Here is a 16702-nt window from a genome sequence, read left to right on the forward strand (position 1 = left end):
GTTTGCGATGCACGTGGACGACAACAACAAGCACTAGTAGTACTTGTCTTGATTTGCATCTAAGAATCGCTCAGATACATCTGGTGAGCTGAAACTTGTTTCTGAGCCGCAGTGCCGTGCAGGTATCCGTACTCGTTTGAATATTTGTAAGTAATCATTGCAGCGAGACCTCCAAAAAGTGAACTCAGCTAAGTTCTGCGGTGTTGGGCATTCAATTAGTTGACTTGACCAAGTTTTTCTGGTGGCATGCACATAAAACTTGTTTAATCGATAGGGTAAATATGCAAATTTCGATTGAGTTTGACGATAATGCGTCAAGATGAAAAGAAAACGAATTACGCAGGATTTCGGTTACGAGAAATGCCTAATTAGGCAGCCCTTAGCTAATAAGGCATGTGCTTAATTAATATATATATTTTATATTCAAGAAACCTATGAATTATATCATGTAAATTCCCTAAAGAATCTCGACTTTAATATCACTTTAATTTCGCTTTCGTTATAAAACGAGGTTCACTCTAAAGAGCACAAGTGTGGAGCTGTATGTGTGTTCTTACAGTCCCGATCATTTGTATTTCAATTTGAGTGCGAGCAAAGACGTTGGTTTACAACTTGATGAGAATTTGATCAAGAGAACATTAAAACACAATCTGCTGCAGTCGAGCGGGGCACTTCTGATTGAATCGTCGACGAAAGAGGTTCGGATCTCGAAAGGGAAAAATAATCAGCTTTTTACTGGCCAATTGAGATACGGAAACTTCTAACGACCGAGTGTGTGATATGGCTGAATCAGTGGAGGGAGCAGAGACTGTTGACCAGATTCGCGATGGCCTCATGGACGACTGGAAAATCCTGGAGAACGTATTCCGCCTCCTCCAGAAGGAGGATACCTTCTGCGTGGATCCCCAAAAATGGGGCAAGCAGAAGATAGTCCCCTTTTTGCAGCCAGACAAACTGAAGGTGAGTGGAGCAAGTGATAGACGATGCGGCGTCTGCCGATGTGGAGATAACCAGAGATAACAGCGAACTGATTAATGGAAGAGTTCATTCGAAACTTGACCTCAAATTGTAGCAATTGGTTTATGGCTGGCCCGACGAAATACGTGCAAAGAGTCAATTGATAGTAGCACTTCCTGATTGAGCACACTCATGCCTAGGTATCTGATAGTTTTAATTATAATTGAATTGTTTGTTATTTCATAGATTATGGTCGGTTTTCTCTGAGTAAAGATATTATTAGTTCGATTAAACCCTTTATATTTAACCCTGCTGATATTCAACAGAAAACGTTTTCGAAATATGTTGAATCTTTAGTATACTTCCTTATAGCAAGGGTCGCTTTTCTATAACAATCTTGAGCGCAGAGTGCTTACATGATTTCGCACCATCACTTCCAGGAACTGATTAACCTGAAGGTTCGGGAGACGGAAAACTGCTCGCTCGCGGAGATCGAGGAGCTGTGCCAGCAGGTGATCCACTACTCCGTGAAAACCTCGCACGGCCGCTTCCACAATCAGCTCTTCGGGCAGCTGGACCCTTTTGGACTGGCAGGAGCCCTGGTCACCGAGGCCATGAACGGCAGCACGTAAGTTCGCAGCATTATTCCGCACATGTGTCTTGTCTATATGAGCGACTGCTGATTGCATCTCGTGTTCCAATCGACAAGTGGTGGCTGGGTTCAACGTACAGATAATTGTACTATGTAATGGAGATAGCAAAGTACTACTTGTATGTTTCATAACCCCCCTTCTCGATTAATTTAAATGGCGATTAAGCACACTTCATACACAATCATTGCAAATTATTAATCATTTAGATGAGATTACCATGATAGGACTACCATAATCACACTTTTAACAGATGTAACCAACAAGACACAATAAACTTATGTTTCAGATACACCTACGAAGTTGCGCCCGTGTTTAGCCTGATCGAAACTGAGGTGATCGCGACCATTTGCAAGTTGGCAGGATACAAGGAAGGCGATGGCATCTTTGCGCCCGGTGGCTCCACCTCCAACATGTACGGCATGGTTCTGGCCCGCTATAAGATCGCGCCTGAGGTGAAGACATCTGGAATGTTTGGGATGCGACCGCTGGTGCTCTTTACCTCCGACGAGTCGCACTACAGCTTCGTGAAGGCGGCCAACTGGCTGGGATTGGGCAGCGACAACTGTGTGTCGGTGAGGACCAACGAGCGGGGTCAGATGCTGCTGGACGACCTGGAGGCGAAGATCGCAGAGGCAAAGGCCCGCGGCGGGCAACCGTTCTTTGTCAACTGTACTGCAGGCACCACTGTTCTGGGTGCCTTTGATGATATCAATGGGGCGGCGGATGTGACGGAACGACATGGTCTGTGGCTCCATGTGGACGCCTGTCTGGGAGGTGCTGCACTGCTCTCCGCCAAGAACCGATCGCTGATTGCCGGCCTCGAGCGGGCGAACTCGTTTTCCTGGAATCCGCACAAAACCATCGGTGCTCCATTGCAGTGTTCGCTCTTTTTGACCAGGGAATCTGGCCGTCTGCTGGAAAGATGCAACAGCACCGAGGCGCACTATTTGTTCCAGCAGGACAAGTTCTATGATGTATCCTACGACACGGGAAACAAGAGTGTCCAGTGCGGACGCAAGATCGACGCCTTCAAGTTCTGGCTAATGCTTAAGGCTCGCGGATACGGAAAGTATGGACTCATGGTGGACCACGCCATCCACATCGCCAGGTTGCTGGAAGACAAGCTGCGCCAGCGCGGAGATCGCTTTAGATTGGTGCTCCCGGAGCACGAGTACTCCAATGTCTGCTTTTGGTTCATTCCCAAAGCAATGAGGGTGTCCAGCGAGGAGGAGACGCCTGAATGGTGGAACCGACTTTACACTGTAAGTGAATAACAATCGATTTGATGGACTATTAAAGCTCACATTTTTATACGCTCCTTTAAAGGTGGCCCCGAAAATTAAGGAGCAAATGGCCCACAGCGGCACTTTGATGATTGGTTACTCGCCTCTTAAAGCTAAAAATCTGGGCAACTTCTTTCGCATGGTCTTTACTTGTTTTCCCATCCTGAAAAGCGAAGAGTTGGACTTCATTTTGGACGAAATTGAGAGATTGGGCGAGAAAATTGTCCTTTGAATTTTTTCTATGTGAAGTCAGCTAATTAACGGAAATCGTTGTATTGCAATTGTACATTTCTTTGGTGTTTTTTACTTTGTGATAAAAAAAAATATGCCTTTATTATCTAAACTCGGGTTAATATATTTTGAATCTTTAAATAAAATCTTTCAACAAATGAATAAGTTTTTAAAATTCATTTTCTACCGCTATCAACAAATAATATAAGCCTGGTCACACCAACAGCCCCCAGCAGTAGCTATCGATAAATGTTGTTACGGGTATTGTTGTTACCCCAGCACGGTCATACCTTGACGTGAGATCAAAACAATAAGTTTTAGTTGCGAAATTATTGTTAAAACCAGGCACATAAAAAGGAGCTAAGATGGGTCGCGCCGAAGTGGGTACGCCCAAGTACCTGGCCAACAAGATGAAGTCGAAGGGCCTGCAGAAGCTGCGCTGGTACTGCCAGATGTGCGAGAAGCAGTGTCGCGATGAAAACGGCTTCAAGTGCCACACGATGAGCGAGTCCCACCAGCGCCAGTTGCTCCTCTTTGCGGACAATCCTGGCAAATTCCTACACAGCTTCAGCAAGGAGTTCTCCGACGGCTACATGGAGCTGCTGCGCCGCCGATTCGGCACGAAGCGAACCAGCGCCAACAAGATCTACCAGGAGTACATTGCCCACAAGGAGCACATCCACATGAACGCCACGCGGTGGCTCACCCTCTCCGACTACGTGAAGTGGCTGGGCCGGACTGGGCAAGTGATAGCGGATGAGACGGAGAAGGGCTGGTTTGTCAGCTACATCGATCGCAGTCCAGAAGCCATGGAACGGCAGGCGAAGGCTGATCGCAAGGAGAAGATGGAGAAGGACGACGAGGAGCGGATGGCCGACTTCATTGAGCAGCAGATTAAAAAGGCCAAGGCCAAGGACGGCGAGGAGGAAGAAGGCCAGGAGAAGTTCACCGAGCTAAAGCGCGAGGAGAACGAACCACTCAAGCTTGATATTCGCCTTGAGAAAAAGTTCCAGCCCGACACTGTGCTAGGGAAATCCGCTCTAGCCAAGCGACCTGCCTCTGAAGCCGAAGAAAAGGTGTTCAAGAAACCCAAATCCGTAGCTGGAGACAGCCAAACGCGGTCGGTGCTGGACGAGATCATCAAGCAGGAGGAAGGCAAAAAGGAGCGTGCCAACCGCAAGGACTACTGGCTGCACAAGGGTATCGTGGTCAAATTTATTTCCAAATCCATGGGCGACAAGTTCTTCAAACAAAAAGCGGTTGTCCAAGATGTAATTGACAGATATCAGGGCAAAATCAAGTTCTTGGACACCGGGGAAAAGCTAAAAGTGGATCAAGTAAGTTGGAAACCCAATTTTGGCCCATAAGGGATATTTACCCAGATGTTTTTTTTTTTGTTTTCCAGGCTCACTTGGAGACGGTAATCCCTGCTTTGGACAAGCCTGTCATGGTGGTTAATGGCGCTTATCGCGGATCCGAGGCTCTGCTAAGGAAACTGGACGAGCGCAGATATTCAGTCAGCGTGGAAATATTGCACGGTCCTCTCAAAGGCAGAATTGTAGACAACGTGCAATACGAAGATATATCTAAACTGCATGGCGCCTAGCTGCGCTTTTCTAAGTTAAGTTCTATAGTTGTACCTTTTTAAGCTAATTTGAAATATATGTAAGTGGAAACTTTGTTTGACCATTTCGGAGAAAGGCTGAACGCGAACTAGACAAAAATCTGCACATAATAAGTTCGTAACTTAAACTTGGCCTGCTCAGCATTTGGGTTAATAAAACATGACTTTTTAATGGAAATAACTAGAGCACTCTCATTTACTCAGTGTATGAATATTTCAGTGGGTATGTAAACAATATTTTTGAGTTCAGGTTGGGAACAATAAAACCAGCGAACAATGGCCGCTTTACTAGCGATAATTCCTATACTTGCAAAACTTAAACTAGTTCCAGCATCGGTGTGGTAAAGTCGGGATAATATTTTCGGGATATGAGGATTCTGTGTGTCATTGTTATCCTCTTACGCCTCGGAGCATTGGGAGACATAGCTGCTGACGAGGAGGGCAGGTCGACGAGAAGCTGGTGGGATGTAGTGCCTCGACTTTTGACTGACATCGCTACCATTAAGGCGAACATACTCACAGCTGCTCCACTCGAATGGGCCTCCAACATAATTGATGCTGTGTGTAAGGATAACGTTCTGTGTTTATCAACATAAAAAACATTATTTGATGTTATTCTGATCTGAATGCCAGGTTCCTCCACCCTCTTTATGGACAGAATCCCTGCGCAAATCACTCCGGACATAAGGAAGATGCATTTTCAGTACATGACGCCGTGCCAGAACTACAGTGTGCCACTGCTGGAGGCCTCGAAGCTGTGGAAGCACTCTCGGTTCAGCAAGGGACGTAAGGTGGTAATTCTGGCCACCGGATGGACAAACACTGTAAACGAATCCTCGGCCATTTCGATGATCTCCAAGGCATTCATGTGTCGTGCCGATGTGAATTTTGTGGTTTGTCTAGTGGATCAATTTTGAAAGTATATATCCAAGGCTTCCATCTCAGATTGTAGATGCGGCTGACTATGTGGACACCTTCTACGCGTGGTCGGCGCTGAACACGGACTTAATTGGCGAGCATATTGGAGTTGGTCTGACCCACCTTATAGAGCTGACCCCACTTCGAAATATCCACTTGATTGGTGGGTTCATACAGGAATCCTTGGTCTCTGTAAATTCAGGTTCTGATTTCTTTGTAGGACATTCATTAGGAGCTCACATTATGGGCACTGCTGGTCGGACCTTTAAGAAGCTTACCGGAAAACTTATACCCAGGATAACTGGCTTGGATCCGGCCAAGCCATGTTTCAGGCGGGAAAAGATTCTGCCTGGACTGACGCGTGGCGATGCCAAGCTAGTGGACATAATCCACACCAACATTGGTATCTTGGCCAAGCGTGGACCCCTCGGGGATGTGGACTTCTATCCAGGCGGAGCACATCCCATCCAGCCGGGCTGCCTAACCATCGGATGCTCTCATACCCGAGCCGTTGAGTATTTCGCCGAGAGTGCATATCCACACCAGGAGAAGAACTTCATGGGCAAGAAGTGCGCTTCTTGGGATGAGCTAAGAAAACGTGATTGTACACCTAGCATAGTTTCCCCGATGGGCTATCGAATGAATCCCCAAGCCAGGGGCATGTACTACGTAGATGTCAATGGCTGGCCCCCTTACGGCCGAAACTCGGAGAACACTATTGATCCTAGACTAAAAACTTGCTATCTGTGCCAGAGGTGAAGTTCGAGCCATAGAATATACATATATAACTTTTCTTATTTACGATGCTTAAATATATATACCTTAGTTAATTAATGTCGTACAACGTTTAGTAATCGATTTGCGTAAGATCTAGATCATCATTGAAGGCCTCGGATATGTCCTTTTGGCTCTGCATGATGCGCTCCTGGGTTTCCGCGATTCGCCACAACTCATCGTCATCGTCGCCCATCAGCATGGACCGATCCCCATGGCCCTTGATATCCGGACGGATTCTGGCCTTGGGCGGTGCAGAACCATTGGCGCGCTTCTGCCGGTTGCCCATCGCCATCTGGCTCTCCTCGAAGTAGTTGTTGGGGTGATTGATGCTCGGTTCGACTGGTGAATTGTGGGTAAGTTGGAAGTACTTTCCGCATCCAATTTGGTAGTGACCGCGGGACACAAAGAACATCACCTCTTCTATGGCGCTGGCTGACAGGCCATAAGAGGACAGCTTGGATTTCAACGAGCCCTGATCCATGTTCTTGTACGGACAGCCGTGGCAATCGCCCGGCCCCGCCACATCCTTGATGATCTTGGCGCACGAGTAGGGTGTGTAGTTGACCATGGAACCCTTCTTTCCGTAGTTATGGTAAATGTTGTACTCGTAGCTGCGTGTGAACTTGTCCGAGTCCATTTTCTTGGTGAACTCTTCGCGCCAAAAGCGCAGCGAATCCTCCAGCGTCACGCCAATTCCTTTAAGAAACAGGCCGTATTGCATGCGGCCGGTATGCTTTATGTGATGGTTGGCGCGAATGTGCTCGTGGCATATGCGCATACACAACGGCATGGAGGTCTTGGAGAGCTGATCGAGCGACTCGATGGGCACAGCTGCATCCCGACATACGGTGTAATCCCTGCCGGTATACGAGTTATGCAGAGCTTTAAGCGTTCGGGATATGCGATCGTCGGCTTCTACATCGTCCACCATAGTCTTAGCAGCCTGCAGGCCCTGCTCGATCTCGTCCTGCTGCTTGGTGCCCACTAGGGACACCAGGTCGTGGGTGTTAACATAGGCGTAGCCAGCCTTTAAGTAGCAGCGACGTCCGCGCACCAGATCCAGCACCTGGGTGAAGGGCACCTTGTAGAAGTCCAGCAGCTCGATCTTGGCCACGCTCTGTCCGGCAGTGCTCTCGTACAGGCCATCCTTGACTTCGTCCTTCTGGGCCTCGGTAAGGGGGTGAATCTCGAAGCCGTTGGACTCAAGGAACTGCTTTACCTCGGCGCTGCTAAGTGCGGCGAATTTGTACCGGAAGAGCTCCATTTCGCGGGCCACGAACCAGCGCGCAAGGTCCTCGGAGCGGCAGTAGGCCAGCCGCAGTATGAAGTGCGAAAGATAGTCCCGCCTGCGGGTCTGTATATCCGCCTCGTGCTTGCCGCTTCCGCCGTTGGAGCAGAGCCTTAGATAGCTGCGCAATCCTTCGCGGGTCAGGTCTGCACTCACGATCTCCTTCCACTCATCTGAGAGCACGCGCAGGTTCCGGGTGCTTGCGCGATCCAGGACGCGGAGAAGGCGCAAGCGCTCCAGAGCCAGCTCCTCGAATTCGTCTATGTGCACGTCCTCCGTCGGCGGATAGTGGTACATCATGACGTTGTGCGGGTACTTGGTCTCCAGGCTGGCCACCTCCACCTTGACCTCATGTCTCGCGCGTTTCTTCAGACCAAATTCCATTGTGCGTCGTGCGGAGCGCTAAAGTAATTTACAATTTGTCGAATGCCCGTTTGTTGTTTTGGCGCGCAAAATACTGATGGCCAATATCAGCTGTGGCAGTTGTTATCGATAGTTTTTCGCCCATTATCGATGCTTGCGGCTTATTTAATTTGTATTTCATTATTAAACGTTTTTAATTGTTATTATCAGTCAATTTGGTAATAAGGTATTGTGTGGCGCATTGTTAGATATTTCCTAGCCCTTAGCTCTGCTCACTCCAGCCGTTGGGTTATGTTTAAATTACGCATATTGCCTTTGTTAAGATATTTCAAAAACATCACCCATTTAAGCTCTTAAAAACCTAAATACCTTTATTTATTAGTATAACATTTATAGACTATGCCTATGTTAAGCAGCTATTTTTGCCTATTACTATGTTTACTGTGGGGAAACTTTCGTCTTCGTAAAAGTGTAATTAAGTTGTTTATATACTATATCAGGTACTTGCACAACTGACTAGAACTCTTGGGATAAAATTACGTGTTTTCTAAACACTGATCTCTCTGGAGTTGATCCCTATGACCTCCAGGGATCTCCTCAAACGTTTCCAGAACAGCTTCCGCTCCTCCTTGGCCGTCGGCCACTTTATATACGTTTTCACATCCATGAGATATTGCAAAGTCTTGGGTCGCTTTCTGCGTGGAATGTCCTCCAGGAAAACCAAGATCAAGTGCTCCTTGCTGACCTCAAAGATGCTACAATACACACACATATATTGATTTTTATATTGGAATTTTACAGATAAGGATTCCTTACCGATGCTGTGCCAAATACATTTCAAATTGACACCAATGACTCAACAGGAACTTGGAGGATATGATTAGCATTAGGGAATACGATCGATCCATGCAGGAGATGATGTTATCCAGGATGGTCACTCCAATCTGCATGTGGATTAAGGATTAAGGATTCACTTCATTAAGTAAGTCAATGTTGTTAGATGAGTAAGCTTCACCTGAAAATCTCGTTCATGCAGACAAATGGACACATCCCCGGTTTCCTCCACGTTCGGCAGTAGTTCATTGAGCACCCAGGGCCGATCATTTTGGCAGTAGCTGATGAAGATATCGTAGACGGCACTCGGATCTCTCTGGGATATGTTTGTGAATTTATCCACCGACTCCTTGGACGCACTGGACAACAAGGCAGCGGACTTCAGGGAAGAGTAATAGTAGTGGATGTGCCAGCGCTTCAGATAGATAATAAATCCCAGGATGCAAGCGCCAATTATGCTGCCCATGACTGCGATCACTGTGTTCGTAACGCGGTGCAGCTCCTCGGTAAGGTCACTCATCGACCTGATCTGGCAGTTGAGCTCATCCACCTGGAGCTGATCGGTGTTGTTGAAGCAGTAATACTGACTGGCCTCGTAGTCGAGCAGCTGAAATTTCAGGGTAAGATCTCCGTCAATGTCCTCTAGGTGGTATGGCTGGGCCGTGGAGCACTTGGTTACCACGTAGTCCTCGGAGGAGAAGCGCAGCTTGATTATATGATTCGCGCGATTGAACTCCCTAATGTTGGAGTAACTCTTCTGCAGCCAGGGAATATAGCGACTCTGCCATAGCTTGCGATCTATAATCAGTGACTCCGCCAGAGATATTACCTCCTCACCTACGGCTTTCTGACTGTAGTTCAGCAGTTTATAGGAGCAGTCTGCATCCTTATTATTGGTGGCCGCCACCTCCACCACCGCTCTCAAATGGCAGTCGCAAATGAAGTCGTTGTCCCCGAGACTAAGGTAATCCAATCGCTCAAAGTCCTTCAGCATCTCGTTGGACAGCATGTTGATGGTGTTGCTCCTCAGGTTCAAAACCCTTAGGGCGGAGTTGTTGTGGAAGGCACTGCGGTACCAATTGCCCACATGGTTCGAGCTCAAGTCGAGGATCTCCAGGGACTCCAGAGACTGAAACATGGCCGGAGTAAGAGCGTTGATGTTGTTACCCGCGAGGCCCAACACCTGCAGCTTCTTCAACGACTTGGACCACTCCAAATCCTTAATATTCGATCGCTCGAAGTACAAATACTTTAGTGTGTTCGCAATGCCATCGAAGGCGTCGTCGATGATGTTGTAGGATAGGTAGGGATTCCCGGACAAGTCGAGGCCCTCCAGAACCGTATTCTTGAAGATCGTACTGCTCACCATGGGGATGGCGGTGTAGCACAGACTAAGGAACTTCAGCTTGTCCCCCAGATGGGCAAATGCCACCGCACTATTCCTCGTCATCTTCGAGTGGGAGAGGTCCAGGTAAATCAGTTCCGGCAGATATTTGAACACGTTCTGCTGGATCTTCAGGCCGTATATCAGACTTAAGGCCATTTCCAGAGTGGGCAACTGCAATTGGTAGCTGTAGGTCAGGAAGTTGGTGAAGGACAGGTCGAGATACTGCACTCCCTGGACGTAGTAGAATGTATCGTGGCTTATCGTCATGATCTTGTTGTCCGACATGAAGAGCCTCCGCAGATTGCTGACATTCTTGAACGCCTCCTTGCTCACGTACTCAATGCTGCAGTTGCTAATGTCCAGCTCCAAAAGTCGGGGCATCTTAGGAAAGGTAGCCCAGGCTATAGATTGAGCTGGGAAAGAGATATAGAATTAACGTGTTAGAACATCCAAATACATCCTACGGATACATAGTAAGAACCTTTTAAAAGATATGAAACCAGGAATATAGCCATTTAATAACAGATATCAAGTTGTGATTAAATGTGTCATGAGGACTTTTAGGAAAATGTCTTTGCTGTGTAATTGTGTTTGTGTTGAGATCTTACTTGAACTTCCGTGCTCATCGAACCGATCTTTCAAGACCTTAATAATGTTCGTATAGTTTCTACCGGTTGTGATTGAGTGTGCCATGTTTGTGTTGTTGTTAAAGTAGAGATAGCATTCCCGATCATACAGATCGGTGGTATTGTGTAGAAGTAGTAGTTCACAATGGTGTGGTACCAAGTTACTAGCCTCCAAGCGGGACTCGTTTACAAATCGAGCAAAGGCTGAAATGGCGAATGGTAACTGGACATCAGAACACGTGTGTCATTGCGTTTCCGGCTCCCACAACTGACTAAATGGTCAATGATCAATCCCGGCCAAGCTTACCTTCAGCATCTGGAATCAGTTCGGCAAAGTTATTCCCTCGCAGCGATAAAAGCTTCAAGGATTCCCTCATGGAGTAGAGCGTCCTGAACGGAGCTGCAGTCAACGTATTGAATGCGGCCGAGAAGACTTCTGTCCTCCAAATGGTAACTTTCCTCGAAAGTTTCGCCTCTCGGAACAGGTCAGTGTCGTCCTTAAGATTACCGTGGGACAGATCCAAATACATTTTGTGGGCTTTAAACAAGTAAATATATATACGATCAGAAGTTTCGTTGTATTTACGTATAACCTACAAATGATAAGTGTTTCTATCATATTCAAAAGTAACCGATCCTATAGAATCAGAGCATTAACTTAGTATCTGATACTATGGGAATACAGGCTAAGTTCAACAAGTGCCGGGTGTAAACATTCGAAGAGATACAATATATTATTGCTAAGATCGAGATAGCAGCGAGTAGCTTTGCCAAATCCACCCCAAGCTACTACACTCAGAGAAAAAACCGTTCTCGATATCGTTATCGATTTCAGATTTCGATCTCAAAATCTAGACAAGATCGAATCTTGATATCGAGATCGAACCGTTCTCAGATTACAAATGACTGCTCTCATTTGCCTCTCTCTCTCTCTCTCTCTATCTTTTAAACCCGATACTGCTTCCGGCTAAAAATCGTTTTCGTCTGGAAATCAAGAAGGTTTCTTCTCATTGATGCCACTGAGAACAACCGATCTCGGTATTTCGTCGTTCCCAATTTCTCTAGGTGTAGTTATGCAGAGCTTTTACCGATAAGGAATTCCATAACAATGTTACCTATTCTGGTGGGATTAGGCTAACACCAAGAACTTCTATAAGCAGTCGATTCGCGTTGCCGGAAGCGTGAAAGTATAAGTATATCACTTCTTTAAGTGCTGTTAACAATGCCCAATCAAACAGAAACTTAGGCAGCGATTTTTGTTGGACTTGTGGAAAGGTTTACCGTATTTCTTGGTGCTCTCCTTGAGGGTTCCGTTGGGAAACAGCCACCATATCACCTCGTCCTTGATCATATCCAGCAGACAACTGTTCCCATCATCCGATTCGTACTTCAACATAAGGGACTTGAGGTCCGTTCTCTCCTTGCTGACCTCTTCGGCCTCCTCGCTGGATGTTGTGGCTGAATCTGGTTCTATTATCAAGCCATCCTGGATCGAAAACTCGGTGGATGCTTCCCTTGCGTTTCCGAGGAGCAGGCATAATACGATCACATCCCATATATATTTGGGAGACATATTCACTGAATTGCGCACTTATAGTGCTTGTAATGGGGGATTATAAATAAGATTTGACAGCTGTTTGATTTCACAATCGCACAGATAATCGCGTTCTATACAATTTTTAGCCACTCATTCAGTTTCACTGGTTATTCCGAAATCCAAGCCACATTTTGTGATAGTTAACCGCGGTGGACTCTTCCCGCCAATCACGTTATTCGCGGCTGAACGAAGCACACGCCTCGGATTCGCGCAATGGACTGGCTGGAGGACCCAGCCTGCTCCGTTGGTCAGCAGAAATAATTGGTAGCTGCGATACATATGTGCGGCTAATTCTGCCATGATACGGCTTATCAATTTTGGCAATATCTTCCCTTGAATGGCCCGGGACTATCAGCGTATCGCTTTTTCGGTGGCACTGAGCGTCCCGCCTCACGCCCACGCCAAGTTCCTTATCGGATAATTATCTGGTCGTCGGAGTACGGCTATTAGGCCCGTACTTCAATGGGATCGGTGGTCTGGATCAACCGATATAGCCACGGCTCGCTTTTGGCCAGCACATAGTAAGTCCAGTGAGACACAATTTTCTATTCTACTCGATTGTTTCGATTGCAGATAGAAAAGTTTTGATTTACGGCGTCCAGTACGGGAACCGATAAGAAAAATCACTTGGCAAATCTTAGATTATCAGACCATCGGCGATACGAAAAGCTGGCCACTAAAACATCCGGCTGCACAAATGCCCAATTAATTATATCAATTCCCTTCATATCAGATACACAGGTTATTGGCCGTAAAAGAATTTATTGGGAGATAGGGTTTCTGCGGTAGTCTCCTGTGACAAATGATCATCGGATACCCATTGAGGAAGCAACATTTTACTAATCATCCGCTGATTAACACAATCCTTATAATAGCAATCTTTAAGTTCCACCAAATGTGACTTTGTGCAGAGTCAGCATTTCGCAGACGGAGCTCTATTTTTATAAGGATTTTCCATGATTATTATTTATAACTTAATGTTAATAGCGAAATCCAGAAGTAAACTGGTTTGCAGTCCAATCTTTAAATGCGAAAAGAAAGTAGTTTTTGTATTATGGTAACTATACTTTTCCTAACCCATGGTGGGTTTTGAGTTTCCCCTGGTTGAAAGAGAACCAGATCTCAAGAGAGCGGCTCGTTTCCCGCTGGAATTTGAGTGGAATGGTAGGGGGCTGGTCGGAGCCAGAGCTCAATTAGAAACTGGTTTTGAGTGCTGAGATCGGATCTCGGCTTTCAGTCGACATTCAGAGCTGAGCTGAGGCGGTATCAAGCGGCGGAAGATAGTTGAGTGTGTACCTGGAATAGTAGGCCACTAATATAACTATCCACCCAGTTAACAATACCCGCTGAACTATGCGCAAATCGCCGGGCAGCCTGCCCTCGGAGGCCTTCTCCAGTTCGAACTCCTCGCTGAGCAACTCGTACAGCGATGGCAGCGACCTGGCCAACTGGGAGGAGTACGTGACCACAGACGGCAGTCTCTTCTACATGGAGTATGTGAGATGTGAGAAGACTGGCGTCTCGGCGGAGCGGCGGGTGGAGTTCATGCGCCGATCGCTGCGCCTGGGAAAGAAGTCGTCGCGTCGCCAGCCGCACAGCAATAATCAGAATCAGAGTCAGAACCAAAACCAGTCCCACGGCCCCAGCCGGTTGGATACCCAGACGGAGCCGCAAGAGTTCCGTTTCTCACAGTTCAAGACGGCTGCCCCCGATCCCAAGAAACTGGATCTGGTGATCACAGCCGCCGATCGCTTCCGTTTCGGACGACGATCCACGGCGGTGGAGTCCATACTGGGCTTCCGGGTGCTGCCCTTTCCGGACCAACCAGAATGCCTGATGGTCGATGGATTCGTTCACGATCTGAGTGCTCTGCAGCACGGCATCAAGCGGGGAGATTGGTTTAGATCCCTGAATGGCATAGAGTTGTACGCCAGCAATGTGGATGAGTTGCTCCAGCAGTTCGTGGAGCCCACTCAGGTGTGCCTAGGGTTCCAGTCGTGCGGTGCGGCCAGTGCAGTTTCCCCCACCGATCCGGGGTATAATCAAAATGTTCGCGAGGAGCAGGTGTGCAAGGTGGAGAACTTTCCCATGTTCACGGAGAAGTTTGAGCAGATGTTGATAACGGAGGGGAACTTCGGTGGTCCCGGCAGTTCCGTGGACATAAGAATGCCCTTTGCTATGCTGCTACTCCCACCGGAGTGCTATCAGCATGAGCAGCAACAGGATTCCCTCTACTACTTTCCGGAAACCCCCGACAACTTCCTATTCAAGGCCCGTGGGAGTTTCCTCACCCTGCATGCCGTACTCAGTGAACTGCACACCCAGCCGCTGAGCTCAAGGCTGCTGGTGGACCAGGTGCAATACCACGTAAACTACCGCCGACTGAATGGGTTCCTAGTCCTCTTCGCCTACGCCGGAGGACTCTGCAGTGCGGCGGAGTGCAGCCTGCGATCGGATGAGCTGATCGGATACATACGCTTCTCTCTGCCGGGCTTGGTCCTGGAGAGCTTCAACCAGGAGGGAGAGCCGGGGAATAGTTCGAGACTAAAGCTGTTCCTGCGACACTTTTGTGAAATCCAGAGGACCCGGCTCGTGGCCAGATGCCATGGTCATATTCGTTTCGAGGAGCTCCTGGGCCAATCCCGCAGCCTGCCACTGCCCAAGGAAGCACAGCTGCGCATCTTTGATGCTCTGAGTGAAATGGAGGCCATGGACTATCGCAACTGGAACGATGAGCCACTCACCACCCATCGCGAGTTCTTCATCTACGGCAGTGCGCTGTACTACGATGGCTTCCTGGTGGCCAGCCTGTTGCCCCCGGAAGTGCGGGTGAGTGTAGAGGGATTTCTGCGCTGCCGCGGGATCTTCGAGTTGCTCGGAGCTGCTCCGGGAATCAAAGTTCGCGAGATGTACGTGTGGGAGGAGATAGTGTTGCCCAGTGCCACAGGGCGATATTTCCTTACCATCTGCACCAAGAACCACTTGAGTCTGGCCGTGATCTTAAAGATCTTCGATGCTCCGGACATGGCGCCGGATGCGGTGGTGGGACCATCGCTCTTTTACATCGAGGAGATTCAGGAGACGCTGGACCACCTGGTGCAATGCGGCATTGAGTCCCTGGCCATGTTCTGGTCCGTTTCCAATAAGAGACCGGAGGTGCTGGACGCCACTGCCAGCGAGAGCAGGGATCAGGAGAAGGAGCCGAACAACCGGCTGGAGTCCTTCCTCAAGCAGAAGCTAACCGTGCTGAGTCCTTCGGTGGAGGAGGAGGCCCAACTCTGCTCGTCCCTGGGTGGGTCTTCCATACACAGTCTGACTCCCAGTGAGGACGAGTCCTGTCGCAGGCGATTGACCCCCATCCATGGTGCTGCCGAGGACTCGGACAGCGGTTCCGACTGGGAGAACTTCGCCGTACAGCATCCACTCCACTATGGACTGAATCTCGGGGCCGAGAGCCACAACCAGAGCCAAATGACGGAGTCCATGTGGAAGGAGATCAACAACGTGGTGCCGGTCAAGATATCCGCCGGCTGGAAGAATTCCGTGCTGCACTACGTCTACATTGACATAGCCAATGGGTCCTTGTTTGCCCCATTTACCGACAGTTCCGAGAACTCCAACTACCTCTCCGAGATTCGTCAGGCGTGTCACATAATCCACGCCGTGCTGCAGAAATCCAAGCACTATCGCAGGCAACTATCGGAATCCTCGAGAGCACAGCCGAGCTCGAACGGGCACAGTAGCCACACAGTGTCGCTGGTCAAGGAGCACGGCATGACCCTGGAGGTCAGCACGCAACCCAAAACGGATGGGCAATCCCAATCCCCGACGAGCAGTCGCTTCGTGGTGGTTGGTCGCCTCTTTCAGTCGCCAGCCAAGGAAGTGTACGTGTGTCACCGGTCCGATGTTCCCCAGAACATAGTCGAGATGGCCTTTCGGTTGTCCTTCTTCTCCATGGGATGACATCTTGGCAGGATACTACTATGAGTCGAATTCTTGCTATAATATAAACACAAATATTTAAAATGTGGCTTTAACTAAACAAATTACTTCTATATAAGTATTCAAACAATTTTTTAAAATTATATTTAAGAATGCATAATTAATCATTTTCAACCATTCCATTACAAAAGCATTAAAATTAAGGGAAGTGCAATTTTGTAT

The 16702-nt window shown here is 48.0% G+C and overlaps 6 protein-coding genes across 6 annotated transcripts; 4 read left to right on the forward strand and 2 right to left on the reverse strand.

The window, feature by feature from the left end:
* Window positions 1-234: 234 nt before the first annotated feature.
* LOC6738834 (cysteine sulfinic acid decarboxylase) lies at window positions 235-3236 on the forward strand. The gene is made up of 4 exons (XM_002085598.4): window positions 235-960; window positions 1398-1585; window positions 1897-2872; window positions 2937-3236. The coding sequence occupies exons 1-4, from the start codon at window positions 781-783 to the stop codon at window positions 3123-3125; spliced, it is 1533 nt and encodes a 510-aa protein (XP_002085634.1). The 5' UTR covers window positions 235-780; the 3' UTR covers window positions 3126-3236.
* A 144-nt stretch (window positions 3237-3380) lies between these two features.
* On the forward strand, window positions 3381-4926 carry LOC6738835 (DNA/RNA-binding protein KIN17). The gene is made up of 2 exons (XM_002085599.4): window positions 3381-4461; window positions 4530-4926. The coding sequence occupies exons 1-2, from the start codon at window positions 3490-3492 to the stop codon at window positions 4728-4730; spliced, it is 1173 nt and encodes a 390-aa protein (XP_002085635.1). The 5' UTR covers window positions 3381-3489; the 3' UTR covers window positions 4731-4926.
* A 78-nt stretch (window positions 4927-5004) lies between these two features.
* Window positions 5005-6425, forward strand: LOC6738836 (phospholipase A1 1). Its single transcript, XM_016171794.3, has 3 exons — window positions 5005-5312; window positions 5382-5641; window positions 5694-6425. The coding sequence occupies exons 1-3, from the start codon at window positions 5117-5119 to the stop codon at window positions 6423-6425; spliced, it is 1188 nt and encodes a 395-aa protein (XP_016032657.1). The 5' UTR covers window positions 5005-5116.
* Window positions 6426-6436: 11 nt separating this feature from the next.
* Window positions 6437-8209, reverse strand: LOC6738837 (DNA primase large subunit). Its single transcript, XM_002085601.4, has one exon. It carries the CDS (start codon window positions 8113-8115, stop codon window positions 6514-6516), a length of 1602 nt encoding a protein of 533 aa, XP_002085637.1. The 5' UTR covers window positions 8116-8209; the 3' UTR covers window positions 6437-6513.
* Window positions 8210-8444: 235 nt separating this feature from the next.
* Window positions 8445-13148, reverse strand: LOC6738838 (toll-like receptor 13). Its single transcript, XM_002085602.4, has 6 exons — window positions 12223-13148; window positions 11249-11479; window positions 10924-11145; window positions 9110-10728; window positions 8911-9038; window positions 8445-8849 (listed from the first exon to the last, which is right to left on the reverse strand). Exons 1-6 carry the CDS (start codon window positions 12512-12514, stop codon window positions 8642-8644), a joined length of 2700 nt encoding a protein of 899 aa, XP_002085638.2. The 5' UTR covers window positions 12515-13148; the 3' UTR covers window positions 8445-8641.
* A 604-nt stretch (window positions 13149-13752) lies between these two features.
* Window positions 13753-16651, forward strand: LOC6738839 (protein inturned). The gene has a single exon (XM_002085603.4). It carries the CDS (start codon window positions 13892-13894, stop codon window positions 16499-16501), a length of 2610 nt encoding a protein of 869 aa, XP_002085639.1. The 5' UTR covers window positions 13753-13891; the 3' UTR covers window positions 16502-16651.
* The last annotated feature ends 51 nt before the right edge of the window (window positions 16652-16702 follow it).

The sequence above is a fragment of the Drosophila simulans genome, chromosome 3L (assembly GCF_016746395.2).
Source record: "Drosophila simulans strain w501 chromosome 3L, Prin_Dsim_3.1, whole genome shotgun sequence".
NCBI lineage: Eukaryota > Metazoa > Arthropoda > Insecta > Diptera > Drosophilidae > Drosophila > Drosophila simulans.